The sequence below is a fragment of the Heterodontus francisci genome, chromosome 31, assembly GCF_036365525.1.
Source record: "Heterodontus francisci isolate sHetFra1 chromosome 31, sHetFra1.hap1, whole genome shotgun sequence".
NCBI classification, from domain to species: Eukaryota; Metazoa; Chordata; class Chondrichthyes; order Heterodontiformes; family Heterodontidae; genus Heterodontus; species Heterodontus francisci.
The window spans coordinates 37910368-37938168 of record NC_090401.1 but is presented as its reverse complement, the minus strand read 5'-3'; the positions used below and the strand labels follow the sequence as shown (position 1 = coordinate 37938168).

General features: G+C 42.7%; 1 protein-coding gene across 7 annotated transcripts in view; it reads right to left on the bottom strand.

Moving 5' to 3' along the window:
- Positions 1-25549, bottom strand: part of LOC137347159 (ribonucleotide reductase M2 polypeptide) — a 61794-nt gene extending 36245 nt beyond the window's left edge. For 2 of the 7 annotated variants that reach the window (XR_010968880.1, XR_010968879.1), the window contains exons 1-9: positions 25195-25457; positions 22656-22805; positions 21902-22018; positions 21300-21433; positions 20192-20286; positions 17827-17960; positions 15427-15531; positions 15040-15153; positions 14178-14382 (exon numbers count right to left, since the gene is read on the bottom strand). Coding sequence is in view for 5 of the 7 variants with exons in the window: in XM_068011320.1 (XP_067867421.1) it covers positions 14230-14382; positions 15040-15153; positions 15427-15531; positions 17827-17960; positions 20192-20286; positions 21300-21433; positions 21902-22018; positions 22656-22805; positions 25195-25275 (1083 nt within the window). In the remaining 2 variants the exon portion in view is untranslated. Of the gene's footprint in view, positions 1-12704; positions 14383-15039; positions 15154-15426; positions 15532-17826; positions 17961-20191; positions 20287-21299; positions 21434-21901; positions 22019-22655; positions 22806-23695; positions 23774-25194; positions 25461-25486 lie in introns of those variants that run through there. The other 5 variants (XM_068011324.1, XM_068011320.1, XM_068011321.1 and 2 more) reach the window with 5 other exon arrangements.
- Between the last annotated feature and the right edge of the window lie 2252 nt (positions 25550-27801).

Here is a 27801-nt window from a genome sequence, read left to right as displayed (position 1 = left end):
GCACACTGGAGAAATGGGGTGGAGAGAGGAGTGGAGAGGGACAGAGGGAGGGGAGAGAGGGAGACAGAGAGGGGGGAATAGGGAGATTGAGAGAGGGGGGAGAGGGAGACAGAAAGATAGACAGAGACAGGAAGAGAGAGAGAGGGGAGAGAGAAGGGAGAGAGAGTCAAAGAGTCATTTACTTATGGCACAGAAGGAGGCCATTCTGTCCATTGAGCTTATGCTAGCTCTCCACAGAGCTATGCAGTCAGGTCCACTCCCGGCACAATCCCCATAGTAACTCTATTTCTCTCAGGTGGTCATTCAACTTCCTTTTGAAGTCATTGATCATCTCCACTTCCACCAACTTTGTGGGTAGTGAGTTCCAAGTCATTATCACCCATTGCATAAAAAATTGCTTCCTCATATTTCCCTTGAATCTTTTGCACAAAACTTTCAATCTGTTTCCCCTAGTCCTAGAGGGGAGTGGGGGAGGGAAGAGAGTATGAGATACATACACACAGAGTGCGTGGAGAGGGGGAAGGGAGTTCAAGGTATCTCCTGAAAGGTGGACATCTATCCAGAATACTCTACATTGCTACATCAAGTGTGCGGGCAGAGATTGACTACTTATGCAAGCAAAAACAATGCCAGATATGTCACTAAATCAGTTTTCCAGTTTTCAATATAGTGATGAGAATGTTAGTCAATAAATTAGTCTTCTCATTTAAAGCTTCTTCACAAAAATGCACATTTATTGTTATTTTTATTAGTAAGATACATTTTTAATGCCTTTATCTTTAGAAATTTGCTTACCGGCCCCCTGGGCCGAGTAAAAATTACAATGCAGCCCTCAGCCCAAAAAGGTTGGACAACCCTATTTTAGAGTAGCAATTCATGTAGTTGCTTTGAAGAATTCTTCTTTTGAAAATAAACTGAATGATTTCCATAACAGTTCCACATTGTCAGGATATCCAGCAACAATCTAATTGTTGACAATTGTCATAAAACAATCCTCTTATACACCTGATAGAATGGGATTGGTCTTTCTAGTTTCCCTGCCCCCCACCACACAGAATCCACTCTGCATCTGCTGCTGTGACCAGGACGCATGAGACTAGTTGAGATTTACACTTGTGCCTGCTCTTCAGGGTCCATTCAAGGTCCAGAGATGAAGCACTTTAGTCTTGTTCAGAGAGTTCCTGTATCCACTGGTACAGGTGAAATAATGGGGTTGAATGGGTTAACCAGGGTTCTTGCTGAAATAATTAAAGCTCCTGGTTTTTAATCTTTTGAGCCTCAGTAAATCTTTTTATCTTTTAAAATGCATTCCTGTTTCACATAGGAATCAATAATGCGATACAGCATGCCTGAAGCGCCAGTCATTCAAGCACAGGAGTCTTGTAATATTGAATGTGGAGACCTGAAGCTTAGTCTATGCCCAATGTGTGTAAATTGCCGCAGTGCAGCACTTTCAGCCTGTGCACAATCTGTGTGCAAGGTTCATTAAAAGTGCAGCTTTATTTAAATGACGAATGTTTCTCTTAATGCAATGTGGAGTTTCAGAGCAATGCCGGATACACTTAGCACTTGTATTAAATGAGAACTGCTAGGAAGGTCTGCTCAATTCAGTTGTGTTCTTGCTCTTAAAGGTACATTGCTGTATCTCTTGTCAACTGACTCTCCAACAATATCAAAACATTGCAGAAACAAAGACATTTATTGAAAATGACTGGTGCCTTTCTGATAGCTACTTAAAACTGTACTTACTGACTGTTTGTACAACTGTAGCTATTTGAGAGCTCATGAACATTCAGCTATGGGTATTTCTCTTTTTAGATTTTGAAAGAGAAGAAAGAGGATCAAACAGATCCATGACAGACACATGACATTGTACTTTAGATGTTCCATGCAAACACAATATGTTGAGACTCTTGTGTACAGGGCCAGGGTCTTTTATCTGCTACTGTCTGAAGAAACCAATTCAGTGTCAAAGCCACCACTGAGCTCTGCATACGATGGTTCCATCAGTGGATCTCAAGATTACAGCTATTTTTATCCTACAGACTCCTTCCGAGCGAGTGTGGGGAACCTCCATCGCAGTTTAGAATTGTAACAGTTAACTAACTGATGCACGATTTCCACATTTCCTGTGGAAAGCTGTCAATGAAAAGAAAAATCCCTCCAATAGTACTGTGTAGCAAAGATTTACACAAGGGCCAGGCATCATTAACTGCACTTGTGTGGCTCTATCCCCAGTGCAACTCCTGAATATAGGAAGGATTACTTTCCCATCTTTGTACATGTGTCTGTGACCACAGCAAAATAAATCACACACATGAATATACAGTTCCCCAGAAACTCTCATGATTTATTAATCCTGTGGCAGTCAATGGCAGTGGCCTTTTAGCACTTCAAACAAGATGGCTTTTGCCTATCAGAACAGTACAGCATCCATAGCCAAGGACTCAGGAATGGGACAACATGTTCCACACCTTCACAGAGGTCCTAGTAAAACAAACTCTTGGCATCCTGGAAGAGCAGTCCCATTGTTTGGACTGATTGGGGGACTTCAACCAGCATAGCCCACTCAAGGCTGCAGGATTATTGATCTCTAGAACAGCAGCAAACAGGGTTTAATGCTGGAGAAGAAAGCTTCTGAATCTGAAGAAGAAAAGGCTGGTTATGAAAGAAAATTACCTGCTGGAGTAATTCAGCCTATTACATTCATCAGACAGGATCTGACTGTCAAACCTTTCATTAAGAATCTTTTGCTGTCAAAGCATAGCAATCTTTCCCATACGTGATCAATCTCCATCTGAAATAAATGTTCCTACTGCAAGAACTGTCAGGACACATTCTAGTACAGCTTTTATTAATCCTCACAGCCTATGATGCTGCTGCATTCAATGTTGTGGCCGGTGTTTCCCCTTCGTCTATGGTGTGTTATTCTGCTCCCCAACCTGCTCCTTCTAAGTGTTTCATCAGTGGGAAAAGAAAATGAGTGTTCTGCTTTCGGAATGGCGGTAGTCCAGTGCCACTTTATGCTAGAGCTGAAGATGGCCCTGCAAGTGAAGACACGATGGCCAGTGAGGAAAATGGCCATTTGGACAGGAGGTGCATTGGACCTTACCTTAGCTCACATTTTTCTCACCAGGCTTCAGGTAAAAAAAATATTTTCTTTTGTTCAAACATATGACAACTTATAGGAGCACATCTCTACAGGATTCGATCTACAGCTCAGCTTTATGTAATTAGCAACTGAAGTTACCACATTTAAGCTGGCCAATAGGTAAGCAACTGCATCATTAACCCCTAAACACACGGTTAAGATCGAGGTCGCTGACACCTAATCACCATTGGGAGTTTTGCTGATTGCGCTCATTTGCAACCTTCAAAAGAGGCTCCTAAAGTTAAACTAAAACTTTTGGGTCCAAGGACACCAACAGATACATTTTCAAAGGGTTTGAATGTTTTTTAAAATCTACTAAAAGGTGCTGACTACAGTAGAAAAGTAGTTTAAAATTAAGTTACTGACTGGTGGCAGATTGACAGATTTGAAGTGTTTTAATTTTAATGATAAACCCATTTTAGCTGTACTAAAGTCAAACTTTACCAGGTTACCACTCTTAAATATATCAAGGAAAATTAACAGCAAATTTTTTTTTAAACTTGCATTTTAAAATGCTTCTCAATTGCAGTTTCATGGCTGACTTTGCAGTAATATGCAAATGCAGTTGAGCAAGTGACCGTTTGGGGAGTAGTATAGAACAAAATGGGTGCAATTTATAGAGCGAGTCATCGAGTCATAAAGAGATACAGCACTGAAACAGGCCCTTTGGCCCACCGAGTCTGTGCCGACCATCAACCACCCATTTATACTAATCTTACATTAATCCCATATTCCCTACCACATCCCCACCTTCCCTCAATTCTCCTACCACCTACCTACACTAGGGGCAATTTACAATGGCCAATTTACCTATCAATGCAAGTCTTTGGCTGTGGGAGGAAACCAGAGCACCCGACAGAAACCCACGTGATCACAGGGTGAACTTGCAAACTCTGCACAGGCAGTACCCAGAACCAAACCCGGGTCGCTGGAGATATAAGGCTTGTGTGAATTGCAGGTAATGTCCAAAGCAGAAACTCTACCCCATTATAAATCACTGCTCCAGAGCAGGTTACTCAGACACTGCCCCCCACCCCTCAAACTCGTCATGATTAAAATGGCTGTTTGGAGTTGGATTTACCAATTTAACCACTTCCTAGACCTTCTCCTGCTCATTGAGATTGGAGAGGGAGGGCTTAAAATTTCCCACCCCTTAATTTTTGAGAAAAAGGAGCTCAGCTATCCCATTCAGAATAGTTTGTTATGTTACACTTGCTCCCTCTTAACTTTTACCCCTCCCACCTGCGTCATAATTCTAAGACCATTTCATGGGTGCCAATCACCTTCTGGTATCTCAGTCAAGTGCTTTACTTCCTCTCAGAGAATCGGTCGTCTATTACACTGTATGGAGCACTACAGTTGAGTTTGATTTGTCCTCACGACATGTACACAGGCTTTGTTTAGAAATTACTGAATAGCTCTCAGGAGCCAGGACTTGAATAACTTCCCAATATCTAAGGTCAGGGATGTCAAAGCAATGTGTAGCATCTCCACTGCTACCCCAGTTGAGATCAACCAACTCTATTTAGATCATGGACTGAGCCTGGCACCTTTCTGGTTTGCATGGCTCATTAGCAGACTGCACCATCTACCTGATCTATCAAAAGAGCTGCAATGAGTGCAATTTGGCTGCACTTCAAAAAGTGCTTCATTTACTTTTGGACATTGACGATGTGAAAGGTACTTTGTAAATGCAAGTTTTTTCTTTAAGATGACTAATATTACCCATTGAATTGTCTTTTAATGCTCTCAGTATCATTTATTCTTCAAAGCTCCGACCACTCTCAAAAGCTAAGGCTTCAACTGGATAGTTCTACCTGACAGCTTTCAAATCATGTCTGCATATTGAGCGTGAGCAGTTTGCAGAAACTACCAGCTTGCAATTTGTGGATCAACAGTAGTTCAAAAGTAAAAGGGTACTCCTTAGTCTGTGAGGCTTTTACCAAAAGATTCTTGAAAGAAATTGGGAGAGTGGACTGTCAAAAGCTTTTAGTTCAGCCAAGGCTAGTATTACAATTCATGACCGTTAGATGAACAGCAGCCCATGTGAACTTTTTTTTTTTAAAAAGAGGCTGAATTACCATTTATTGCTTCGACAATTCAGTTAAAAAAATCTTTTTCTAACCATCTAAAAAAAAACTTAAGCAGTTTGAGGTCTGTTGGTTTATGGAAACCAATGTTCATTCAAGACTACATACATGAGCAAACTCATTAATGCGACATTAAATTTTCCATTTGCACTCTCCCAACTAAGAAAGGAGTGCAGATCAAGCAATTGTGCATTCTCATCATTTTCAGTCCATTAATTTTAAGCAGGAAAAAAGAGACATGAACTGGCTGATGAGAAAAAGTAATGGTGGGAATAAAAGTCATTGAATATAGGCCATGGATGGAGACGAATGGACAGGAACACAGGAAGTTGGAGCCTAATTGCTACACACACTGCAGTTCTATACCAGTACTACCAGCCCCTGATCCACGTTTCCAAATCTACCCCCCAAAAATGCTGATAAGTTAGTTTACCCGATAATACAACTTGACATAGCATCCTTATCATTGCAAAATCTCCTACCCACCTTAAATCAATATCTAGGGAGATCTGCTAGTATACATCAATATTTTGAGATTGCTACATAAGATTACATTACATAGGATATGATATACAGTGCAGAAACAAAGCATTCAGTCCAACTGGTCCACTTGAGCCTCCTCCCATCTATCCTCATCTGACTACCAGCATAACCGTCTATTCACTTCTTATATTTCCCTAGCCTCCCCCAAAATACATTTATGGTAGTGGGTTCCACATTCTTACCACTCTTTGGTGAAAGAAACTTATTTTGAATTCCTTATTTGGTTTCTTGCTGACTATCTTATAGTTATGTTCTTCTCCACAAGTGGAAACATTCTCTCCATATCCACTATCAAAACCTTTTCATAAATTTTAAAGACCTCTATTAGGTCACCCCTCAGCCTTCTTTCCACACACCCCCCCTCCAAGAGAAAAGAGACCCAGACTGTTCATCCTTTCCTGATACGTACACCCATGCATTTTTGGTATCATCCTTGTAAATCTTTTGTGCACCTTCTCCTGTGCCTCTCTGTTTTTATATAATATGGCAACCAGAATTATATGCAGTACTGCAGGTGTGGTCTAACCAAGGTTCAATACAAGTTTATCATAACTTGTCTACTTTTCAATTCTAAACTATCTAAAATACACCCGAGTGCTTGGTTTGCTTTTTTTATTTAAAAAAATAACCTTGTTAACTTGCATCACTAATTGTGATGCAAATTGTATACAATGATAATGTTGGTTAATCACGCTCAAAAGCAGCTCCCTTATTACTATAACTACTGTATAAGAGCAAAGCTTTTTCTAACTGAAGAAAAAGTCACCTCAGGCTGAATTTTGGGGTCCAAATGGGGATTGGAAATACTGACATCAGACTGTGCTGGTTTCTTGACACTAGCTAGTTTCACCAGGGTGGGGGAGGCAGAGCCTGTGATCCTGCCCAATCCATTTAGAGGGCCAATTAAGATGGTTTATGAGCTCATTAAAGGGGAATGTTGACAAACGATGTACTCACCTTTCTCGTCAGGTACATCAAGGTGGCCGGCAGCAGCACTGATGTCAAGGACCCATTTGGGATTTGGACCAGCAAGCAGCAGGTCAAGGTGACCTTGAAGGTCGATGCCAATGGAGCCATTATCCACCCTCTCTCCAGCTTCGCTATCGGGAGAAGTCGAGGCTTCTTGGTCTACGCTGGGCAGCCCAGAGTTTGTCGCACCTGTGGCAAATCGGGTCACATTGGCAGCTAACTGCAGCATGGTTGTCTGCAAGAACTGCAAGAAGGAAGGCCATCAGACCAAGGACTGTAAGCATAGTAAGTGCTGCAACTTGTGCGGTGCGGCAGGCCACCTCGACAAAATCTGCCCCAAACGCTGCCTCAGTTATGCTCAGGCGGCAAGGTCCAAGAAAAGGCCGGGAGTAGGAACGACAAAGGAGTCTGGTGCTGGAAAGGAGACCAGCAACCTTCTCCGCAGCGAGGAAAGTCTAACTCAGAAGGAGAAGAAAGGGGAGGCAGCTGAAACCAGCGAGCCAGCACCTACCCTGTGCCCAGAAACCCCTCCTCCACAGACAGAATCAATGGAGGAGGAGGCAGCAGATGGACAAACAGGTCAGTGGCAAATGGTACAAAGGAAAACCACAAAGAAAAAATCTCCAAAAGCAGAACAGGCCACCACCCAAACCAGTGGCAAGAGGAGGCTACCATCCGCGACAGACCATTGCAGCTCCTCTTCACTGGACGAGTAAGTGTGGGAACGATGGCACCTTCAAAAGAGGGGGCAGAACTCAAAGGAGCTGGAAGGTAAAGCCCCCCAGGCTCGGGCACTGGAAGCTGTGATGGGCCCAGTGTGCCCCAAACTGCCAAACCTAGCGACATGGCCAGCGCATCCCAGCTCCGGGACATTGAGAGCAACGACACGCCTGGCGCACCTCAGCTCCGGGAAGCCGGGAGCAGTGATGTTTTCGAGGAGGAAGGGGAACAGCAGAGGAAAGCCCAATCCTTGCTGCCTACAAGACCCGCCCCGCCACCCCCCCAATGTCACCCCAGTGGAACAAACCCTGCATGAAAAACCAGGAGGAGTTTCTGAGCCCAACGATTGTGAAACAGCTTGCGTACACTATGGGTATGCAGGAACATCCCGAAGGACTGGGACTAGCAAGGACAAATGGTATGGGAAGCAACAACTAACTTTTAAAAAATGGGTATAAGGATTGCTTCAATTATTGTGTGTAGCATTAAATCCACTACGCGATGTGTTTCAACCTTGGATTACCTCGCTAAGGTGAAAGCCGACCTACTGTTTCTGAAGGAGTGTGGAATACCACACCTCAGCACCTACAGGCAGTGGTCGCGATGATGGTCCCACGGGCCATCGATCTGGTCAGGGGGTAATGATTCCTGTTCCTCCGGCCTGGGTATTCTGCTGCGGGGAGGTAACTTCACCATCTCCGAAGTTAAGGAGGTGGTGGGCGGTCACCTCCTCATAGCAGATGTAACAACAATGCTCTGCTGCGGTTGATCAACGTGTATGCCCCGGTTCAATGCAGCGAGCGGCTGACCGTCTTCCAGCAGCTCCCACTGCTGCTGGCGACATCCAGGCCGGTCATCCTAGGCGGTGACTTCAACTGCATCATCGATGCAGCTGGATGATCCGGCAGAGATCACAGCAAACTGGACGCTTCGTCCAGATTTCTAATAGAAACAGTTAAAGATGCCAAACTGCACGACGTCTTCAGCAAACTTGCAGACGGAGGGCAGCGTAGATACACATGGTCAAGAACGGATGGGTCTGTCTGTTCCAGGATTGACTTCCTGTTTGTGTCCCATGCTGTCACGGTCAGATCCACCGACGTCAAGCCGGTGTTCTTCTCCGACCACTGCCTCTTACTGGCTGACTGTCACTTACGGGATGACCAGCGGGTTGGCAGGGGGATATGGAAGCTCAATGCTGCACTTCTAACCCCAGGAGAACGTTAAGGAACTCAAAAGTGATTACAAAGGTTGGAGGACCATGATACCCCTCTTTGAGTTTCCAGTTCACTGGTGGGAGGCGATCAAGGAGAAAAGAGAGAGAGAGAAAAAGAGGAGAAAAAAAGAGAGAGAGAGAGAGGAGAAAAAAAGAGAGAGAGAGAGAGAGAAAAAAAGAGAGAGAGAGAGAGAGAAAAAAAGAGAGAGAGAGAGAGAGAGAAAAAAAGAGAGAGAGAGAGAGAGAGAAAAAAAGAGAGAGAGAGAGAGAGAGAGAAAAAAAGAGAGAGAGAGAGAGAGAGAAAAAAAGAGAGAGAGAGAAAAAGAGAGAGAGAGAGAAAAAGAGAGAGAGAGAGAAAAAGAGAGAGAGAGAGAAAAAAAGAGAGAGAGAGAAAAAAAGAGAGAGAGAGAAAAAGAGAGAGAGAGAAAAAGCTGACAAAGGCCATCAAGTCCTTCGGGATGAGTAAAACTCCCGGAAGCAATGACTTACCGGTTGAGTTGTATTTGGCCCTGTGGGACTGGGTCGGCCCAGACCTGCTGGAAGTATACGAGAGTATGATCCTGGCTGGCAGCATGTCAGAATCCATGAGGAAAGGCATCATCACCCTCATCTACAAGCGGAAGGGGGAAGAGGGCAGAAATCAGAAATTGGCGGCCCATCTTACTGCTTAATGCTGACTACAAGATTCTGTCAAAAGTCATAGCCAGTCGAGTCAAGTCTGCTCTGGAGTTGGTGATCCACCCTGATCAGACCTGTACTATACCCGGCAGTAAGATCTCCGATAGCCTCGCGCTACTCAGGGATACGATTGCCTATGTATGGGACAGGAGGGTGGACACCTGCCTCATCAGCCTGGACCAGGAGAAGGCTTCTGACAGGATATCGCACACCTACATGATGGACGTGTTTTCCAACATGGGGTTTGGGGAGGCAATCTGCAATTGAATCAAACTGCTCTGCACAAACATCAGTAGCGCAGTCTCAAACAATGGATGGGAATCAGAAAGTTTCCCAAACCAGTCTGGAGTCAGACAGGGCTGTCCTCTCTCTCCTGTCTTGTTTGTTTGCTGTATTGAACCCTTTGCTGAGTTTATTAGGAAGGATGCGAGCATAAGAGGGGTGATAATCCCTGGCAGTGGAGGCACTCAGGTTAAAACCTCCCTGTACATGGATGACGTCGCCATTTTCTGCTCAGACCCACTGTCTGTGCACAGACTGATGAGCGTCTGCAATCAGTTCGAACTGGCCTCGGGAGCCAAAGTTAACCACAGCAAGAGCGAGGCCATGTTCTTTGGGAACTGGGCTGACTGATCCTTTGTCCCCTTCGCCGTCAGGTCAGACTACCTGAAGGTGCTGGGGATATGGTTCAGAAGGGCCGGGCCCTGCACCAAAACCTGGAAGGAGCGAGTAGCCAGGGAACAACATAAGCTGAGCATGTGGGAGCAGCGATCTCTCTCCATTATGTGCAAGAACCTGGTTATCAGGTGCGAAGCGCTCACGTTGTTGCTGTACGTGGTGCAGGTCTGGCCCATACCCCACTCCTGCACTGTGGCGGTCACCCGAGCCATTTTCCGCTTCATCTGGGGATCCAAAATGGACCGGGTCCGGAGGGACACGATGTTCAAACTTCTGGATAAGGGCGGAAACAATGTACCCAACATCGCCCTCATCCTGATGACTACCTTCGTGTGCGGCTGCATCAAGCTCTGAGTAGACCTCCAGTACGCAAACTCCAAGTGTCACAACGTGCTGAGGTTCTCTGTGTCCCCGGTGTTGCGAAGGATGGGCCTGGTCACATTGCCGCGGAACGCTCCATCCAGTTGAACCGTGCCGCACCACGGTTTTCTGAAGAAAAACACCTTTGACCACCAATCCATCAGGCAGTGGTCTGCACGGAATGTCCTCAAGGCCCTACGGGAAAAGGAGATGGTGGATCCTGTCGGATGGTTCCCCGAGCAGACTGCCAAAGTCATTTGACGGAATGCCTCGCCAGAACTTTCAAACAAGCACCAAGATGTAGCTTTGCTGGTGGTGAGAAGAGCCCTCCACGCCAGATCCTTCCTGCACGCCCGAAGTCTCACCCCCTCCGCACAATGCCCTCACGGTGGCTGTGGTGGGGAAGAGATGGTTGCCCACCTCCTTCTGGAATGTGTATTTGCAAAGCAGGTGCGGAAAGAGATGCAGTGGTTTTTGTCGAGGTTCATCCCAAGCAGCTCTGTAACACAGGAGTCTGTGCTCTACGGGCTGTTCCCAGGGACGCACACCGAGATAAACATCAACTACTGCTGGAGGACCATCAATTCAGTGAAAGACACCCTTTGGTCTGCCCAAAACTTGCTCGTCTTCCAGCGCAAAGAGTTGTCCACCTTCGTTGCAGACTGGCACATTCCAAGGTCCAGGACTACGTGCTGAGGGACGCATTAAAGCTTGGGGCAGCCGCAGCAAAGGCTCAATGGGGAAAGACCACTGTGTAAGGTCCCCCCCTCAAACTGAACTGAGGGGCTGGATCCATGGAAAACCCCTCGAACTGTATCTGGAAAATTTTTGTTTGCTGTAAAATGTATCTGGCATGAGAAATGAAATGGAAGGGTTGTGAGGCAACTCACTCCTGTATTGAAGGAAACTGATCTCCTTTCCACTCTTTGTATTTTTTGACTTGGTGCTGTTTGGAACTGTTTTGTAATGTAATTTTGTTTTACAGATTTTTATGAATAAAGTATATTTTGGAAATTAAAAAAAAAGACAGGCTGCATATGCTGTAGGGGCCAGGCGTAGCAATCCCAGGGAATTAGCTGGGCTGCATTGGCTCAGCAAGCTGGGGGGGTGGGGGTGGAAAAAGAGTGGGCAGTCAGCACTCAGGTAGTGTGGGAGTGTCCTGGCTGACATTTTAGGGGCATGAAGAGGAAGCAAGGCTGCCAAATACAGCAGAGGGTGTGTGGGGGGGGGGGTGCACTGGCGAGCTGGGGAAGGGGATCAAGCCATGTTCTGATTAAAGGACAACCATCTTCGCACAGGAGTTTGGTTTAAATAAAAGGTAGTCTAGTTCCTTTGTTCACAAGACCTCTGATAATGCAGAAACCCAAAAAAAACGTCATATGTTTACATTGGAAATTTCATTAGTAGAGACAGAAGAGGAAATACTTTGGCCTGCACAGTCTTGTCATGAAGGGGATATGCAAAATGACCTAGGAGAATGTCTTCAACTGCATGACTTCATGAACTCAAATCATGGAGAGGTTATGCATTTTGGTTAGAGTAAATGACATCTGCTTAGAATTCATACTGCTATTTGATCTTCTACACTTGAGCGACAACCAATTAAATACAGATTATAGGAATCATATTGCATAGCCACATTCCATAAGAGAGTCTGGTCCACTGATCAAGTAGGAACAGCAATTCTCAAGGAAGCTTATTCAGCAGCAGCGTTAGTTGTGACTGACAATTGTTGGTTCAGTTAAAGCTGTTTGATTCCAGCTCTCGAGATGGCCTCCTCGCAGGGATCTCTGGCCTACAACAGCATAAAACATTGGTACCATTTCATTCAAAGCTGATGCACACCAGCATAAATTAGTCCCTTCCAATATGGGATTGCTCTAAAAATGAACGGGACAAGGTATAATTTCAAGCGTTATAGTACACAAGTATAATTGCCAAAAAACTACATTATTCATTTGAATAAAGACTGATTTTATTTAATTGCAGGCAGGCTGCATTAAAACACATTAGGTTAAATCTCAAATTAACAACCGGATCAGGGCAAATACTGAGGCTGCAGATATGCATCTTTAAAATAGTCCTCAATTCCACCCCAAAGGCCTTCACCCCAGGTTGATTTTTCTTGTATTTTGCTGCAGCAGGTTTGAGTTCTGGTGAAAGCCCAAGAACAGATCACCAGATGGTTCAGGAAAGAAAAAAGTGTGAAGGTACTGGAGACCAAAATTAGAAAAAAAAACAACACACACAAGACATTGTATCCTTCCCCCCTAATAAAGTGTGTACATGTATTGCTATGTTACTGATAAAATTGCTTTATTAAATTAATTTTAAAAATTCATTAGTTTAGCTACAACTTTCAAAAGATATTCAGTCAATAATAGCTGACGTGTGGAAATTTAAGTGTGATTACAACATTTATTCCAGGCGATTAAAACAAATGAGGCTCTTCTACCACATCAGGACTTCAGCCTCCACAACTCCAGAATTTAAAATATGGCTTATGGGTTTCACCAGAAAAGTCAAATATTCAATTCTCAGATACAGACTCCAAACAAAGTCAGGGGATTTAAAAACTGTGGCTAGAATTTTACATCAAGGGGCGGCCCACCCCACCGGCTTAAGTCGGGGGTGAGCCCGCCTCTGCTGAGCCTGGGAGCCACGTAGAGATCTTACATGGCCCAGGCCCTTAATTGGCCTCCGGTGGGACTTCCTGCTTCCGAGGGGTGGAAGTCCCACCTCCAGGAGCTGCTGACCAATCAGTGGGCTGGCAGATCCTCAATCCACCAGGAGCGGTGGCCACTGCTGGGACTACACCCAGCTTCAAGAGGATCATTGATGCCGGCGCCAAAAATGGTAAGTGGGGTTTCAGGCCTCGCTGGGGACAACTGGTTGGGCCCCAGCAAAGGGAAAGGTGGGGAGGTGCACCAGCAGAGGCCCGATCAGGAGACTGCCAGGTATTACTGGGCAGCCTCCACAGCTGATGAAGTGCCCATCTGCTGCTGGTAATATACCAGCAGTGGTGGGAAATGGCCCTTAAATGGCAATTAATTGCCACTTAAAGGCCTGAATTGGCCTGGGGTGGACAGGCTGTTTGTCATCTCCTCCGCTGCTCGTAAAATTACAGTCTGGGTGGGAAGGTGACAGTTCTGTTTCAACAGCTTTGACAGGTTGGTTATTTTTTAAGCTTAGGCTATTTTGCTTCTAAGCCTTTTTTAAAAAAAAATTCTAAGACTAAGTTGTACTTGTGCATTCTGGCACAGATCAGAAATCTGACTTTCACACTGAATTGCTCCTGCCAAGAGGTTTCTGAACTATGATCTTTCATTATACTAGTGACTTCTGGATTCCTGACACGCAAGTACTACAGAAGTAAAGGAGAACCTTCATTGCATAATTATGGGACATTTAAACTTCTGCTGTGTGATGTACACATTAACAGTAGCAGATATATGGGTGGCTCACTTTGGCTGTAGTTACCATCATTGGACCTATGATAATTGCATTTAGATAAATCATTTGGCTACCAAAAAAAGTACACTAAAAAAGGGAAGCTGGTAAACACCTGATTCAAATGTTTAGCTTGAGCAGACTAGCCAGCTCTATTACACTTCCTAAACTGCATTTCAAAATAAATCTGGCTGTTGTCCAAACAAAATAGCCCAAAGCAGCAGTACCTCCAGGAGCTGCTTCAAGGCCAGTTGAAATAACCAAACATAAAAGTAAATGGTCAAACCCAGTACAACACAAGAGGCTATTTCTGGTGTCCAACCTTTTCTAACTGGCCATGTTGATGCTTTGTATCCCCAATAGCAGATTTCAGACTAAAAGTCAGCGTCCAGTGTGAAATTGTTATCTTCTGCTTTTGACATCACTCCCATTCTTTGATACTCAGCAACTCTCTTTTCAAAGAAGTTGGTTTTCCCCTCCAGAGAAATGTTTTCCATGAAGTCAAAAGGGTTGTCGGTTTTAAAAATCTGAAGTGGAAGATATGGGTCAAGCAGGTACAAGTTTAATCTTTTCATGCATTTCTCATTTGATGGCTAAAGGCAAAAAATAAATGGTCATGAAGCACTCGATAGTTAAGCAGCACATCTTCTACTCCAGTGTTTACAATGTCAACCACAACCTCCACATTAGTTACATGAAGCGGATTTGAAAACTAATCATTTCTCAAAACAAAGTTTGGGTTCAACTTAAATGGAACACAGAGTCAAAAAGTAGCATTTAAAAAATAAATATATACAATAGTATATTGTATGACAGTAGTTAATAAAAAATGCAAGTTTTGGGTCTGCAGGCAATGGAGATGATAAAAAGGCAAAAAAATGTTAGATGCTCTCAAAACATCCACATATTTTCATATCAATGAATATTGATCAGGAGTGGGAATGAAAGCACATTCTTTCTCCCCATGCTTTTATAGGTACCGAGAGATGGAGTGTAAACATGAAAATGATCAAAAACCTGTCCAGGTAATTTTGTGAAAAAATGCATCAGTAGCTGGTTTTGGCCTGAAAACAAACATTTTCCAGAAATATTAATGTTTACGGCAGGTCATAGATTTACTAGGTTTCCATAGCACAGGATTGCCATTGCCCTCGCAGGGTTAATAAACAGAAGTAAATACTAACCTTACTGAAACCCAACTCCAATAGCAGGCGGTCAGCTACAAACTCAATGTAATATTTCATCAGGGTGCAGTTCATGCCTATCAAGTCAACAGGGAGAGACTCGGTCAGAAATTCCTGTCAAAAGAAATCAGTACCATTTATTATGGCAATTTTGTTCAGGAGGAAAGTTTTTTTTTGGCCAATGAAAGGGCTATAAATCCTTGTGCACCATTTCAAAAGTCACTTTAGTGTCCTTTATACAGTGGACATAGCTAAAATGTTTAACTTTAGGACATTAAAAAAGTTATTTTTCAATCTTACTAGATTCAAAAAGTCAATGAGTGATAAGACAAAACATCAAGCACCCAGACAAAAAATAACCTTTTCTTAAATCTAGAAAATCTTTACTTGTTCAATCTTCACTGCTTCGGTGATGATTTCTTGAACTCTTGCTTCTGAGGGCTTGTGAACTAAGTGTTTGAACATTAGACAGGCAAAGTCACAATGCAAACCCTGAGAAGAAATGAAACACGAAAATACCAAAAAACAAGATTACTACTGGGCTTTCAGTTAAACTCACCAAAAATAAAGCCATATTCCCACAAATACATGCATCTCCAACCCAGAGAACATAAATCTGACAAGTGTCAGTTTATTTAGGCCACTTTAAAAAAAAACAAGTATTGTAACAATTTTAAAAATGACAGAGAAACAAGACAGATGGGGCTAAACATTGGAGAAGGGGGAGGGAAAGTTTTTTGGATTTATCATTTTTTGTAAACAGCCACTATCAAAGCTAGGCTGGTGGCACTGCCACCTCTTGTTTGTGAAATGCTGATTCCTATCAGCATGCCTTTGCAACAGGGGATGCAGGTTGTTACCTCTAATGAAATTGAATATACAAAAAGGTGACAAAAAAAGTACCTACTGTGTCTACATTAGCACATCCTGGTTGAAAGACAATTGTCAATTAGGACCAAACCATTGTACTATTAAAAGATGCAAAGCCCACCTCAAGCTTGATCTCCCAGGTGTCTGCATATTCAACGGCATGCAGCTAAAGTGACAGTTCTGATCAATTGCAAATGCACCTTTAAAAACATGTTTTGTCCTAGGTTGGATCAAAGGGAATTCCCCGCTCACTACTGGCCAGAGGATGATTATTACTCATGTAAAAACTTTATCAAGAATAGATGGTACACACAGTTATGGAAAAAATTACGAAAGGAACATTTTAAAAATACTGATGGAAATTAAGTCTATTACTGTCCTCATTTTGTACATAATCCATTTATTACTTGGATCAATAAATCATACAGCATATTTTCTAGTTATGTCTATCTTTCATGGAAAGAAGTATTACATGGGTCATACATACAGTTTCCAGTCAGCATAGCACAGTAAAATGGGGTTGATTGATCGGATTGGGAACACGACAAACTGGATGCTATGGGCAAGGTCAAATTTCACTTGATAGGAAGCACATGCTTGCCAATGTTAAAGTTATCTTGTGGTGCAAGAGAAGTGACTATCTGGCTAGAACTCAAAAATGTTATCCAGATGCACTGGCTCTCCTGGGAGGAATATGTAATTCATACAAAAAAAAAACTAAACCCTCCTGCAAGCCGCAGGCAATTTAAAAAAACAGGTTTTCTCCATCAACAAGCAGCAGCTGTAACCATAGCAATACCATTGGAATATTTTAGGCTGGTGTCTAATGCACCAATTCACACCAACATGACAGTTCTACCCATCACCAAAAAACATCAATCTTAGATTCATTTAGTTGCATATTTGTTCCAGTTTTGTTATAATCACCACATCTACTGTTTAAGAGTTCCATGTCCCCTTTATCCCACTCTAAGGTTGTATTATTGCGTGCAGTTCTGGTCACCACATTATAGGAAGGATGTGGAAGCTTTGGAAAGGGTGCAGAGGAGATTTACTAGGATGTTGCCTGGTATGGAGGGAAGGTCTTACAAGGAAAGGCTGAGGGACTTGAGGTTGTTTTCATTAGAGAGAAGGAGGAGGAGTGGTGACTTAATAGAGACATAAGATAATCAGAGGGTTAGATAGGGTGGATAGTGAGAGTCTTTTTCCTCGGATGGTGATGGCAAACACGAGGGGACATAGCTTCAAGTTGAGGGGTGATAGATATAGGACAGATGTCAGAGGTAGTTTCTTTACTCAGAGAGTAGTCGGGGCGTGGAACGCCCTGCCTGCAACAGTAGTAGACTCGCCAACTTTAAGGGCATTTAAGTGGTCATTGGATAGACATATGGATGAAAATGGAGTAGTGTAGGTCAGATGGTTTCACTGGTCGGTGCAACATTGAGGGCCGAAGGGCCTGTACTGCGCTGTAATGTTCTATGTATTCTTCACTGCAGGGAAAACGCCTACATTTTAAAGAGGTTCGCAAAGGTGTGGTCCCTCTGTTCCTAAATATAGCTGAACATATGTGCTAAAGAACAAATTTGAATCTGATGTTCAGTGAGAGCAGTGCATTTCAGAAAAGTCAGGTCAGACATTTTGAAGTGGCACAGGGGGACAAAAATATTTGTAAACTGGATCTGTTGACAGCAGGTTTTGCTTAAACTTGGAACAAATATCTAAAATCCAGTACTTTGCATTTTAAACTTAAGAGTCCAATGACCATTTGTGTCAAGGGATATGTCACCAGCTGTTTGGATTGTTTAGTGTGTAAACAGTTGAGCAAAAAAGAAAAACTTTACTGGTTAAAGTCTAATTGGTGCTTTTCCACAAGCAGTATTTACCCTGCACTACATCAGCAGAATGCCTTGCACTTACTTCATCCCTACTGATCAGTTCATTGGAGAAAGTCAGGCCTGGCATCAACCCTCGTTTCTTCAACCAGAAAATAGCAGCAAAAGACCCAGAGAAAAAGATTCCCTCGACAGCAGCAAAGCCAACCACTCGCTCTCCTAGATATGATAAAAGGAGAAAGAGAAAGTATATTTGAGTGAGCAAGTTGCAGGTTCAAGCACAGAGTTTGCATATCTCAGTCAGAGCCCAACAGGAGTCAAAGAAGAAGATATTCATAGCCAATTTGAAGCTTTAGGACATTTTGGCATTCTGAGACCCCATCCAACCAAAGCTGCTCCATTACACTGTACAAGACCATGTCAAATGAACAAAGATACACAAGTAATAGACAAGAAATGACTAAGAGAAGTAAAGAAATTGTACAAAAAAACCTTTCTATTTAAGGTGAAACACTAAAATCAAGTCCTTCATTAATACAAACTGCTCATAATTTGTGGCAGCCCTCATTATCGAACAGCAAATGATGCACAGCATATGCTGCATCTAATTCTCACCCAAAGTCCATAAATAGGCACAAGCAGCAGACATGCTTGATTTTGAATGTGGTAACCCAGGATCGTAAAGCCAGTACTGCTGTGCAGTCTATTAGTTAGCTTTAGAGAGACTAAAGGCTCGATTTTATGGCCCCACCCACCCACCTGAGGTGGAATTGGAGGCAGAGTATTGTGACGGGTGGCTCGGAGGTGATGGGGATGTAGGCATGGGGCCCATGGACTTCCCATCACCCAATGATCTTCCCGAGGGCAGGATAGGCAGGCGATGGCCTTCCTGCCCAGAACCTAATTGAGGACCTTAAGGGGCCTACTAATGGCAAACTAGGGACTTCTGCCTGCCGCTGTTACGCAGTGAGGACGCCTTGTAAAATGAGGTCCCCCCCCGCAGGCTTAGGGAAAAAGGAGGGTGCTCCCTTCTCCATGGCCAGTTTGTGTCCCACGGAGGACCCCCACTGGGAACCAATTCTCCCCCCCCACCCCCAGACTGCAAGACCATGCCCCAGCGGACCCCCCCCCCCCCCCACACCCACATAATCTCCATTTCCTGGTCACTGATGACCATTCTCCTTGGTCACCTAGGCCGAACTAGATAGATTGCAATCTTAGCATCCCACTAGGCTCAGCTGACCTTCTGACCCCATATCTGGAGCATCACCAAGACCACCATAACATTGCCAGTCTCTGACCCTGCCACAGCTCAATTGCTGTTGAAATCCTCATTTTTTTTTTTTACATTTACCTCTAGACTTGACTATTCAAACGTCTTCCTGGCTGGCGTCAGATCTTCCAACTTAACCTCAACCAAAACTCTGCTGCTAATATCCTAACTCACACTGTTCACCCATCACCCTCGTGCATGCTGACCTGTGTTGGTTCTGAGCCCAATACAACATGTTAAAATTCACATTCAAGTTTTCAAATCCCTCCATGGTTTCAGCCCTCCCCATCTCTAACCTCCTCCAGCCCTACAACCCCAAGGTCTCGACACTCCTTCAGTTCTAGACTCTTGCTGTGGAGGGGGGGGGGGGGGGGAGTGGGAGTGGGAGTGGGAGGGAGAAAGAAGGGGGGGAAAAAAAAAAAACACTTCAGCAGTGGCAGCTGTGCCTTCAGCTGTCAAGAACCTAAGCTCTGAATTCCCTCCCTATCCTTCTCTGCCTCGTGCTCCTCCTTTAAAAGGTTCTTTAAAACCTCTCAAATCTTTTGGGCTCCTTCCCAATAGGTCCTCATCAGGCTTAGTGTCAAAATTTGTTTGATAATGTTCCTCTGTATTGCTGTTGGATGTTTCAGTACATTTTCAAGGCACTATAAAAATAAAAGTTAGCATCTTCCTGGTCTGTACATCTTAAGTCAACTACTTCAAGCAATTGAGTTTTTTTGGGGGGGGGTGGGGGGTGTGAGAGGGTTGCAGGGAAGCTCGTTGCATTTTTAAACAAACCGGCAATTATTTCCAAGAGGATTTTAGGCAAGCTGGCTCAAAAAAAAAACCTATAAACAATAGCATTTCCCCGAGATCTAGATGTAGTTTGTTGGTCTTTTCCACCTACACTAGGATCTAGGTGATTCTATATTGTTCTCCCAACTCCGTCTATCCTCAAATATTTCATATTAATAGGGAAATGGTGAAAATGAACAAACAGATTAGCTTCATTTTCCCAATGATGCAAATTAAACAGACTCGTATTCATGCAGTTTCATTGCTTCAAGACCGAAGCTTCATTAGCACAAAACTTTGAGGCATCAACATCTTTGATCTTAAAGAAAATGTGTACATTAAATTTTATAATTCGTATGCTTTTGAAATTGTACATGTTTTTCCTGACTGTTAGGACACATACCAAATGTGGACTCCTGATCATCAATCCATCGCAAGGCCCAGTCAGCCTTCCTCTTGACACATGGCATGGTTTCAATTGCATTAAACAAGAACTCCCTGAAGAGCAAGATGGAGCCTATATTAGATAAATTTGACTAGATCAATGGTTTCCAATATTTCTCTTGTATGAGTCAAGTTTTCCCCAAACACATTATCCTAGTTCATTCAGACAACCCCTACAGATTAGAAATAATTCCAAAATATTCCTCATTGATTACAGAACCTGCAGGATACTAGGATATGTAGTCAATTCAAATGACAACACTTTTTTTTTTAATCAATTGGTTTCAAATAAGTTAGATATTGGAAACTTTTTTCTTACTCTGTTTCATGTTTTGCTTACTACGTACTGCCCCCGTGTTCCATTAACTTTGATATAACAAAAAGAGCTAAATCACAGTCCATAACTTTCTGAACAGCAGTCTTGGAGAGCAGGAACCAGGAGCTCTGGTAGACAATTCTTCAGACCTAGAGTGAGAGAGTGAGTGCCACTCTTATCCTAGTAGAGCAGTGGAGAGATTGGTAAGTTTGTCCTCTCCAGAAATGTGCATCTTCCACAAAATATCACAGTCAGCAGTGGGAACCCACTTTAGCCAAGGAGTACCAATGCTAGATTGAAGCCCCAGCTCAGGTTAGCTAATTCAGTACAGGCTTGAATTGAACTTGGGGTTATCCGGTCTGTAAAGTTTAGTCGCCAACAATCAGGAGTCAACATACAACATTAATCTTGAATAATCCCATGTAAATTTTCCTTTGCCATCATAGATATTTGTTCATGTTTACATGCAAAAAACCTACTTATGACTAAAATAGATACTACATCTCAACTCAGCAATCCAACTTAATAACTGATGGTTCTAAAATGTATGCTATTATTAAAGCACAGAACAATTCTTGCAGAAACTCCAACTCTTCACCCAACACGGACGATCACAGGAAGGAGAAAATTAGATCTTTTACTCCCAAAGAAAACAATCTTGATGAGGTGGCAAATTGAATTACTAATAGAACCTTGTTATAACTAGGCCTCAAGTTTGGATAAAGCCCACATATAACCCTTGATTTTCTACCTTTCACTGGGATCCTTGATGTAGGCATCAATAAGGAGACTGTACATCTCCGAATGAATATTCTCCATGGCAATTTGGAAACCATAGAAACAACGAGCTTCAGTGACTTGGACCTCTTGACTGAATCGCTCCACCTACAAACAAAAAAAAAAAAAATCTAGCTATTTGAGCTTAGTTCCAATATTCTCACAGCTAGATGAACCAGATCGGCATCTTAAAAAGCAATAAAACCTTTCGAGTAAATTCTGGAGAGTTGTGGGGGTTGGTGGGGCACCATTTTAATATTTAAACCCACACATGGCCAAATTCAAAATTCCAGCACAACTGGATGATATTTTTGTAACTAGGATACCATATAGAGAAGAACAGCTTTACAATAAAGCAACATTACTTATAAAAGCGACATTTCCAACTACTTGTCCATATAGTGAAAGCGTGCATGTCAAACACTGCAACAGCAATACTGGACTTCAAATCTCAGGGCCTTTCCCATTTGAATTGGAATAAGCTCACATCTTTTAACAACCATACAAAACAATATGAGAAGGTCATACTGCCTTAAATTCTATGATAACAATTTTAGCATGTAAATCCAGACATACCAGGTTCTCATTTACAATTCCATCACTGGCAGCAAAGAATGCCAGAACATGAGAGATAAAATGTTTTTCTTCCTGTTTCAAAGATCCCCAGTGTGCCAAGTCCTTAGACAAGTCAACCTGCAAAAGCAAAACAAATCATAAATAATTTCTACAAAATTTGTCTCATTTCTCTCTATATACATAAGGTACCCAAAATAACTTGGGCGTCCCTACTTAGTTGGTGCAATAATTATACAATGGAAGAGTGTTCCTTCCCAAATGCAAGAGCACTTAAAAATTAAATGCTTATGGTGGCACAGTATATTAAAATGTACAATGCATCATTAGGTCCCCAGTGCACTCAGTGGACCCACTGCTAGCCAGTTATGGAAAAGTGCACTCTCATAGTATGAGAGAACAATCACTTCAGGCGACTTCTGTTCTCTTTAGTCGTTCAAAGAGCAGCAGCATTGCTGAAGTCTGGCAGCAAACACCAGCTCACGGTCAGTCCAAAGATGATGCACACAAAAAAAATTGCCAGTCAGATTTGACTATAGCAGATCATTGGGAGATTACTACCAGTAATTCCAGTAGCTGAAGCAGACCTATTCAGAGCTTCCATTGCAAAAACTATGTAGCCATTATTTAAAAAGTAAACACTAATTATACCCGAAAAATCCTGTGAAAACTAAAAAAATTTTTAAAAACAGAAAGTTGTAACTGACCTTCACACCTAACTATAGTATTCTCCTGCAACAACTTTCATTGCATTTACCTCTTCTGCAGTCCAGAATGATGCTTCTGCCTTTTTATACATTTGCCACATATCATGGTATTGGATCGGAAAGATGACAAACCGATTGGGGTTTTCCCGAAGAAGGGGCTCATCCTGAGTTTTTACAGCTTTTGGATCTTTCAAGTCAATCTACAAGTTCAAAGTTTAATTATGTAAAATCAAAGGAAATATGCCATATAAAAAAAAAGAAAAAGATGAATTATTTTACCAGCCGAAATCTGGTGTTAGTTACAGCAAGGAACACATGTGCTAGAGAATGGAAGCTTTCTGCTTTTGAGCACAGTACCAGATTCAATAACCAAAGGTCAAATGTACAGTGAGGCTCCCTCTGTCATACAAACCTTGGCTGGGAGGTAAGCAGTTAAGCCGCTGCCAAACATTAGCAATTGTGGCAAGATGACTAATTACCCCAAAATGTTCATCTTTGATGGAACCCAAGATTTTCTTCTGACCTCAAAGAAAGCACCCCACAAAGATTTAGCAACCTCCATGGCACAGGCTTCCCTTTTTCTGACACCATTTCAGGGGGTTCTGCAGGCATCCAGCTTAATGTCATCAGTCACATTTGAAGTATTCTCAGACAGCAAACCAGAAGGTAGCAGCACACTGAATCCCTTCACTTAATATTTAATTTTTTTTTTTAAACAGACAGCAAAATAATATATAAATTTGGCATTCTACAAGTATAAAATTAGCTTTTCAGGGCCAGTGAGGATGTTTAGCAGTAATTACGAACAGGATGTAACATTTAAGGGTTGTTACAGTGGGACAAAGAGCAGAAGAGTAGAAGTTCTCACAAATTTAAGGAGACTAAGAGGAGTCCAATTAGTGGCAGAGCAGCTGGAAAATTGCAGAGGCAACTTCATGACAATGATTGGAGATTACTTAAAGACCTAACTTTGCACCAATTCACTAAAGCCTGGCTCGGGTATAAAATTAAAACCCGACAACAGCCAAACCGAACCTGACTCAGGCGCGAGTCCTTTAATTTTTTTTTTTTTTTAAATACCCAACTCGACCTGAAGCAGACACATGTAGTCAGGTTTGGTCGGTTCGTCAGGTTTTACTGCAGAGTGCGGAGTCCGGACTGCACGTTTCCCGCCTTGACGTCCTGAATTTGAAGATTACTTCCTGGAGCAAGACAGCACTGTCCACGTCCAGCCCGAGCCGAGCCCGAATGCTGGACCCAGAAGAGAGACGTCTGGTCGGGTTCGGGTCGGGTAGCTATGCTTTACAATTCACCTTTGCTCTTAACTTGGCTGTGTAAACATCTCTCCAGTCATCTATCTATACAGCTACACAGTTATAGTGCTCACCTTGGAAATCTCAGTTTTGATTTGAGTTTGATCATTTCCAAAATCACAAAGGCGGTTCATTTGACCATGTTTTGATTTATGACAGAAGCTATATTTAAAAACCCCATTCAGAACATAAAGAACAGCAAAATTAAGTGAGAAAATATACCAGTTGGTTTCTCTGGCTTTATTCACACACAAGTAGTAAAAATATTTTTTTTTCTGCTGATCTCCCACTCAAGTTAGTCTCCTTTGTGAATGTCACTCTGTCATACATTTTATGCGCCTCTTTCCTTCAGCAACTGAGGAGCGAGAAAGAGTTAAAATAGGGTCTGCGCCAAGAGACCGGAATTAAAGGAGTGCAGGGATCCAAAGGCTGGAAGAGGTTACATAGATAGGGAGGTGTGAAGCCATAGAGGCAATTGGAAAGACTGAAAATTTTAAAATTGAGGCATTGCCAGATTGGGAACCAACATTGGTCAGCAAGCACAGGCGTGATGGATGAATGGGACTTGATGAGAGTTAAAGTACAAGCACCAGAGTTTTGGATGAGCTCAAGTTTATAGCTGGTGGGAGATGGGAGGCTGGACAGCATTAGAATAGTCAGGTCTAGCGGTAACAAAGGCATGAGTGCTCAGATGAGCTGAGGCAAGTAGATGTTATGGAGCTGAAAGTAGGCAGTCTTGATGTGGAGTGTTGGAGCTGATTGATTCATGGTGTCACATGATTATCACTGACTAATTAGTTCATCAGCAACAGGAGAGGTTCATCACACTAGCACTTTTAATATTAAACAATCGCAAGATTTAATATAAAACACAACCATAAACTTCAAAAAAAGGCATTGATAGCAAACATCGGAGGACCGGTAAAAGAAAAATTGAGTTTATCGTCTTTCACTTCTCCCACTCGCCTCCATAAATTGGACTTTAGAAGCAATTACACAAGTGAAACCTTTACTTTACCAACCGTTACCTTCCAAAAAATATATTAACACGATGCAGAATGGGCTTACTTCCCTCCTGAACAAAGTTACAAGACTCAACTCACCACATCCTAAACATTTATCATAATTTTTCGCGCTGATTTGATCGCTGCCTGTGACTTAAAGAAAAAGTTATAGAATTCATTGCTCCCAATTACAGAAGAATTATAATGTCTCACATCTTATATTCCCCAACACAACTTCACACCTGTTTTCTTTTTTTAAAAAAAAACCTTACCCTGTTTTGTTCTTCAACAAGAGGTTTGGAAGGATAAACGGAACTTTGATTTTTCTGGGATATAAGAACTCGAGTAGACATGACAAGGCTTTATAATTACACTTCTTTGCAAAAAGAAAAGTTACAACAGTTTTGCGATTTCCGACTGTAAAAACTAATAGAGCAACAGACACGACACCTACAAGCAAATCAATTACTCTACACACTTGATAAATGTGCCCACAGTTCTTTGCTGTCTATTCAGCATTTTTAAATGTTCCCGCGCAGGGCCAGCCAAGCCTCGAACCCCCACCTCATTACAGCATCACAGCCAATAGGATCCATTACATTCTTCAACGCCACAATGCCTGTCTGTTTTAATAATGAGTATGAAACGGGAAATTGTGACACAACGTCCTATTGCCCTGTAATGGACATGTCAGTGCTTAGAGTGCAGATTACAATCAGGATTGACGCTTCCAAAGAGGTCATTTTAATCTGAAAAGAGAAAAAAATAAGCTAATGCAATTCTGTAAAAGCAACACACGTAATTAGTTGAGTAAAACAGGGAGAGCATCGCAAATCATCTCCCTTTACAGTGCAGAAACAGACCATGGGGCCCAACTAATCCACGCTGGTGCTTTTAGTTCAAACAAGGGTGGCACAGTGGCGCAGTGGTTAGCACCGCAGCCTCGTAGCTCCAGTGACCCGGGTTCAATTCTGGGTACTGCCTGTGTGGAGTTTGCAAATTCTCCCTGTGTCTGTGTGGGTTTCCTCCGGGTGCTCCGGTTTCCTCCCACACGCCAAAAGACTTGCAGGTTGGCAGGTAAATTGGCCATTATAAATTGCTACTAGTCTAGGTAGGTGGTAGGGAAATGTAGGGACAGGTGGGGATGTGGCAGGAATATGGGATTAGTATAAAATGGGTGGTTGATGGGCCGAAGGGCCAGGCTCAGTGGGCCGAAGGGCCTGTTTCAGTGCTGTATCTCTAAACTAAACAATGCCGCCTCCACTCTAATTACCTCGGCCCAACCTGCTTCTGTATCCTTCTGTTCCCCTCTCTCTCATATGTGCATCTTTCTTTCTTTGGCCTCCTTATCTCGAGAGACAATGGATACGCGCCTGGAGGTGGTCAGTGGTTGGTGGAGCAGCGCCTGGAGTGGCTATAAAGGCCAATTCTAGAGTGACAGGCTCTTCCACAGGTGCTGCAGAAAAATTTGTTTGTCGGGGCTGTTACACAGTTGGCTCTCCCCTTGCGCCTCTGTCTTTTTTCCTGCCAACGGCTAAGTCTCTTCGACTCGCCACACTTTAGCCCCGCCTTTATGGCTGCCCGCTTGATGTGCATCAAGCCTCCTCTTAAATGCCTCAATGGCATCTGCTTCAACCACTCCATGCGACAGCTCGTTCCATATTCTCTATTCTGTAAAGAAATTCCTCCCAAATTCTCTAATTGATCTGTTAGTGGCTATGTTATATTTATGCCTCCTTGTTCTGAAATCATCCAGAAGTGGAAGCAGTTTCTCCACATTTGGCTGATTTTAAAGACTTTTCAGTATTCTCAAAGTGAATTGCTATTCATGCAGATACTACGACTGAGATTCCATTAAAATTGAATTAATTTAATTATTATTGTTTCTGGAAAATAAAAAAAAAGTTAGAGTGAGGGGATATGTTTTATGATAAAATTGTGTTGGATTAGAATGAAGTATATTTAAGGATACAGTCACACTGTAACTATGTCAATGAAAATTGATTTTTAAATATAAGGGAGCAAATATAATGTCAGTATTTTGTCCATGCAAAGCATTTTTAGGTGTTTTCTTTTACTCATTCATGGGATGTGGATGTCACATTTATTGCCAGCATTAATTGCCCATTGCTAATTTCCTTGAAAAGATAGTGGTGAGCTGCCTATCAAATCTCCCATCAATCTCCTTTGCTCCAGGGAGAACAGCCCCAGCTTTTCCAATCTAACCTTGTAACTAAAATCCCCCATTCCTGGAACCATTCTGGTAAATCATCTCTGCACCCTCTTAAGGACCCACATATCTTTCCTAAAGTGTGGTGACCAGAACTGGACACAATACTCTAGTTGGGGCCTAACCAGGCTTTATAAAGGTTCCACATAACGTCCCTGCTTTTGTACTCTGTGCCTCTATTTGTGAAGCCCAAGATTCCGTATGTTTTACTAGCAACTCTGTCAATAAGTCCTGCCACCTTCAAAGATCAATACACATCCAGCCCCAGGTCCCTCTGTTCCTGCACAATTTAAAACTGCGTCATTTAGTCTGTATTGCCTCACCCTATTTCTTCTGCAAAAATGCATCACCTCATACTTGTCTATATTAAACTCCATCTGCCACTTGTCTGCCCATTCTGCTAGCCTATCTATATCCTGTTGCAGGTGGTTCATATCATCCTCACTGTTCACAACTCCTCCAAGTTTGGTAATTTAGCAAATTTTGAAATTCAACTCTGTATTCCAAGATCCAAGTCATTTATATATAGCAAAAAAAGCAGTGGTCCTAGCAATGTTCCTTGAGGAATACCACGGTCTGAAAAATAACCATTTACCGTGACTCATTTTTCTGTCCATCAGCCAATTTTTAGTCCAATTGGACACTGGCC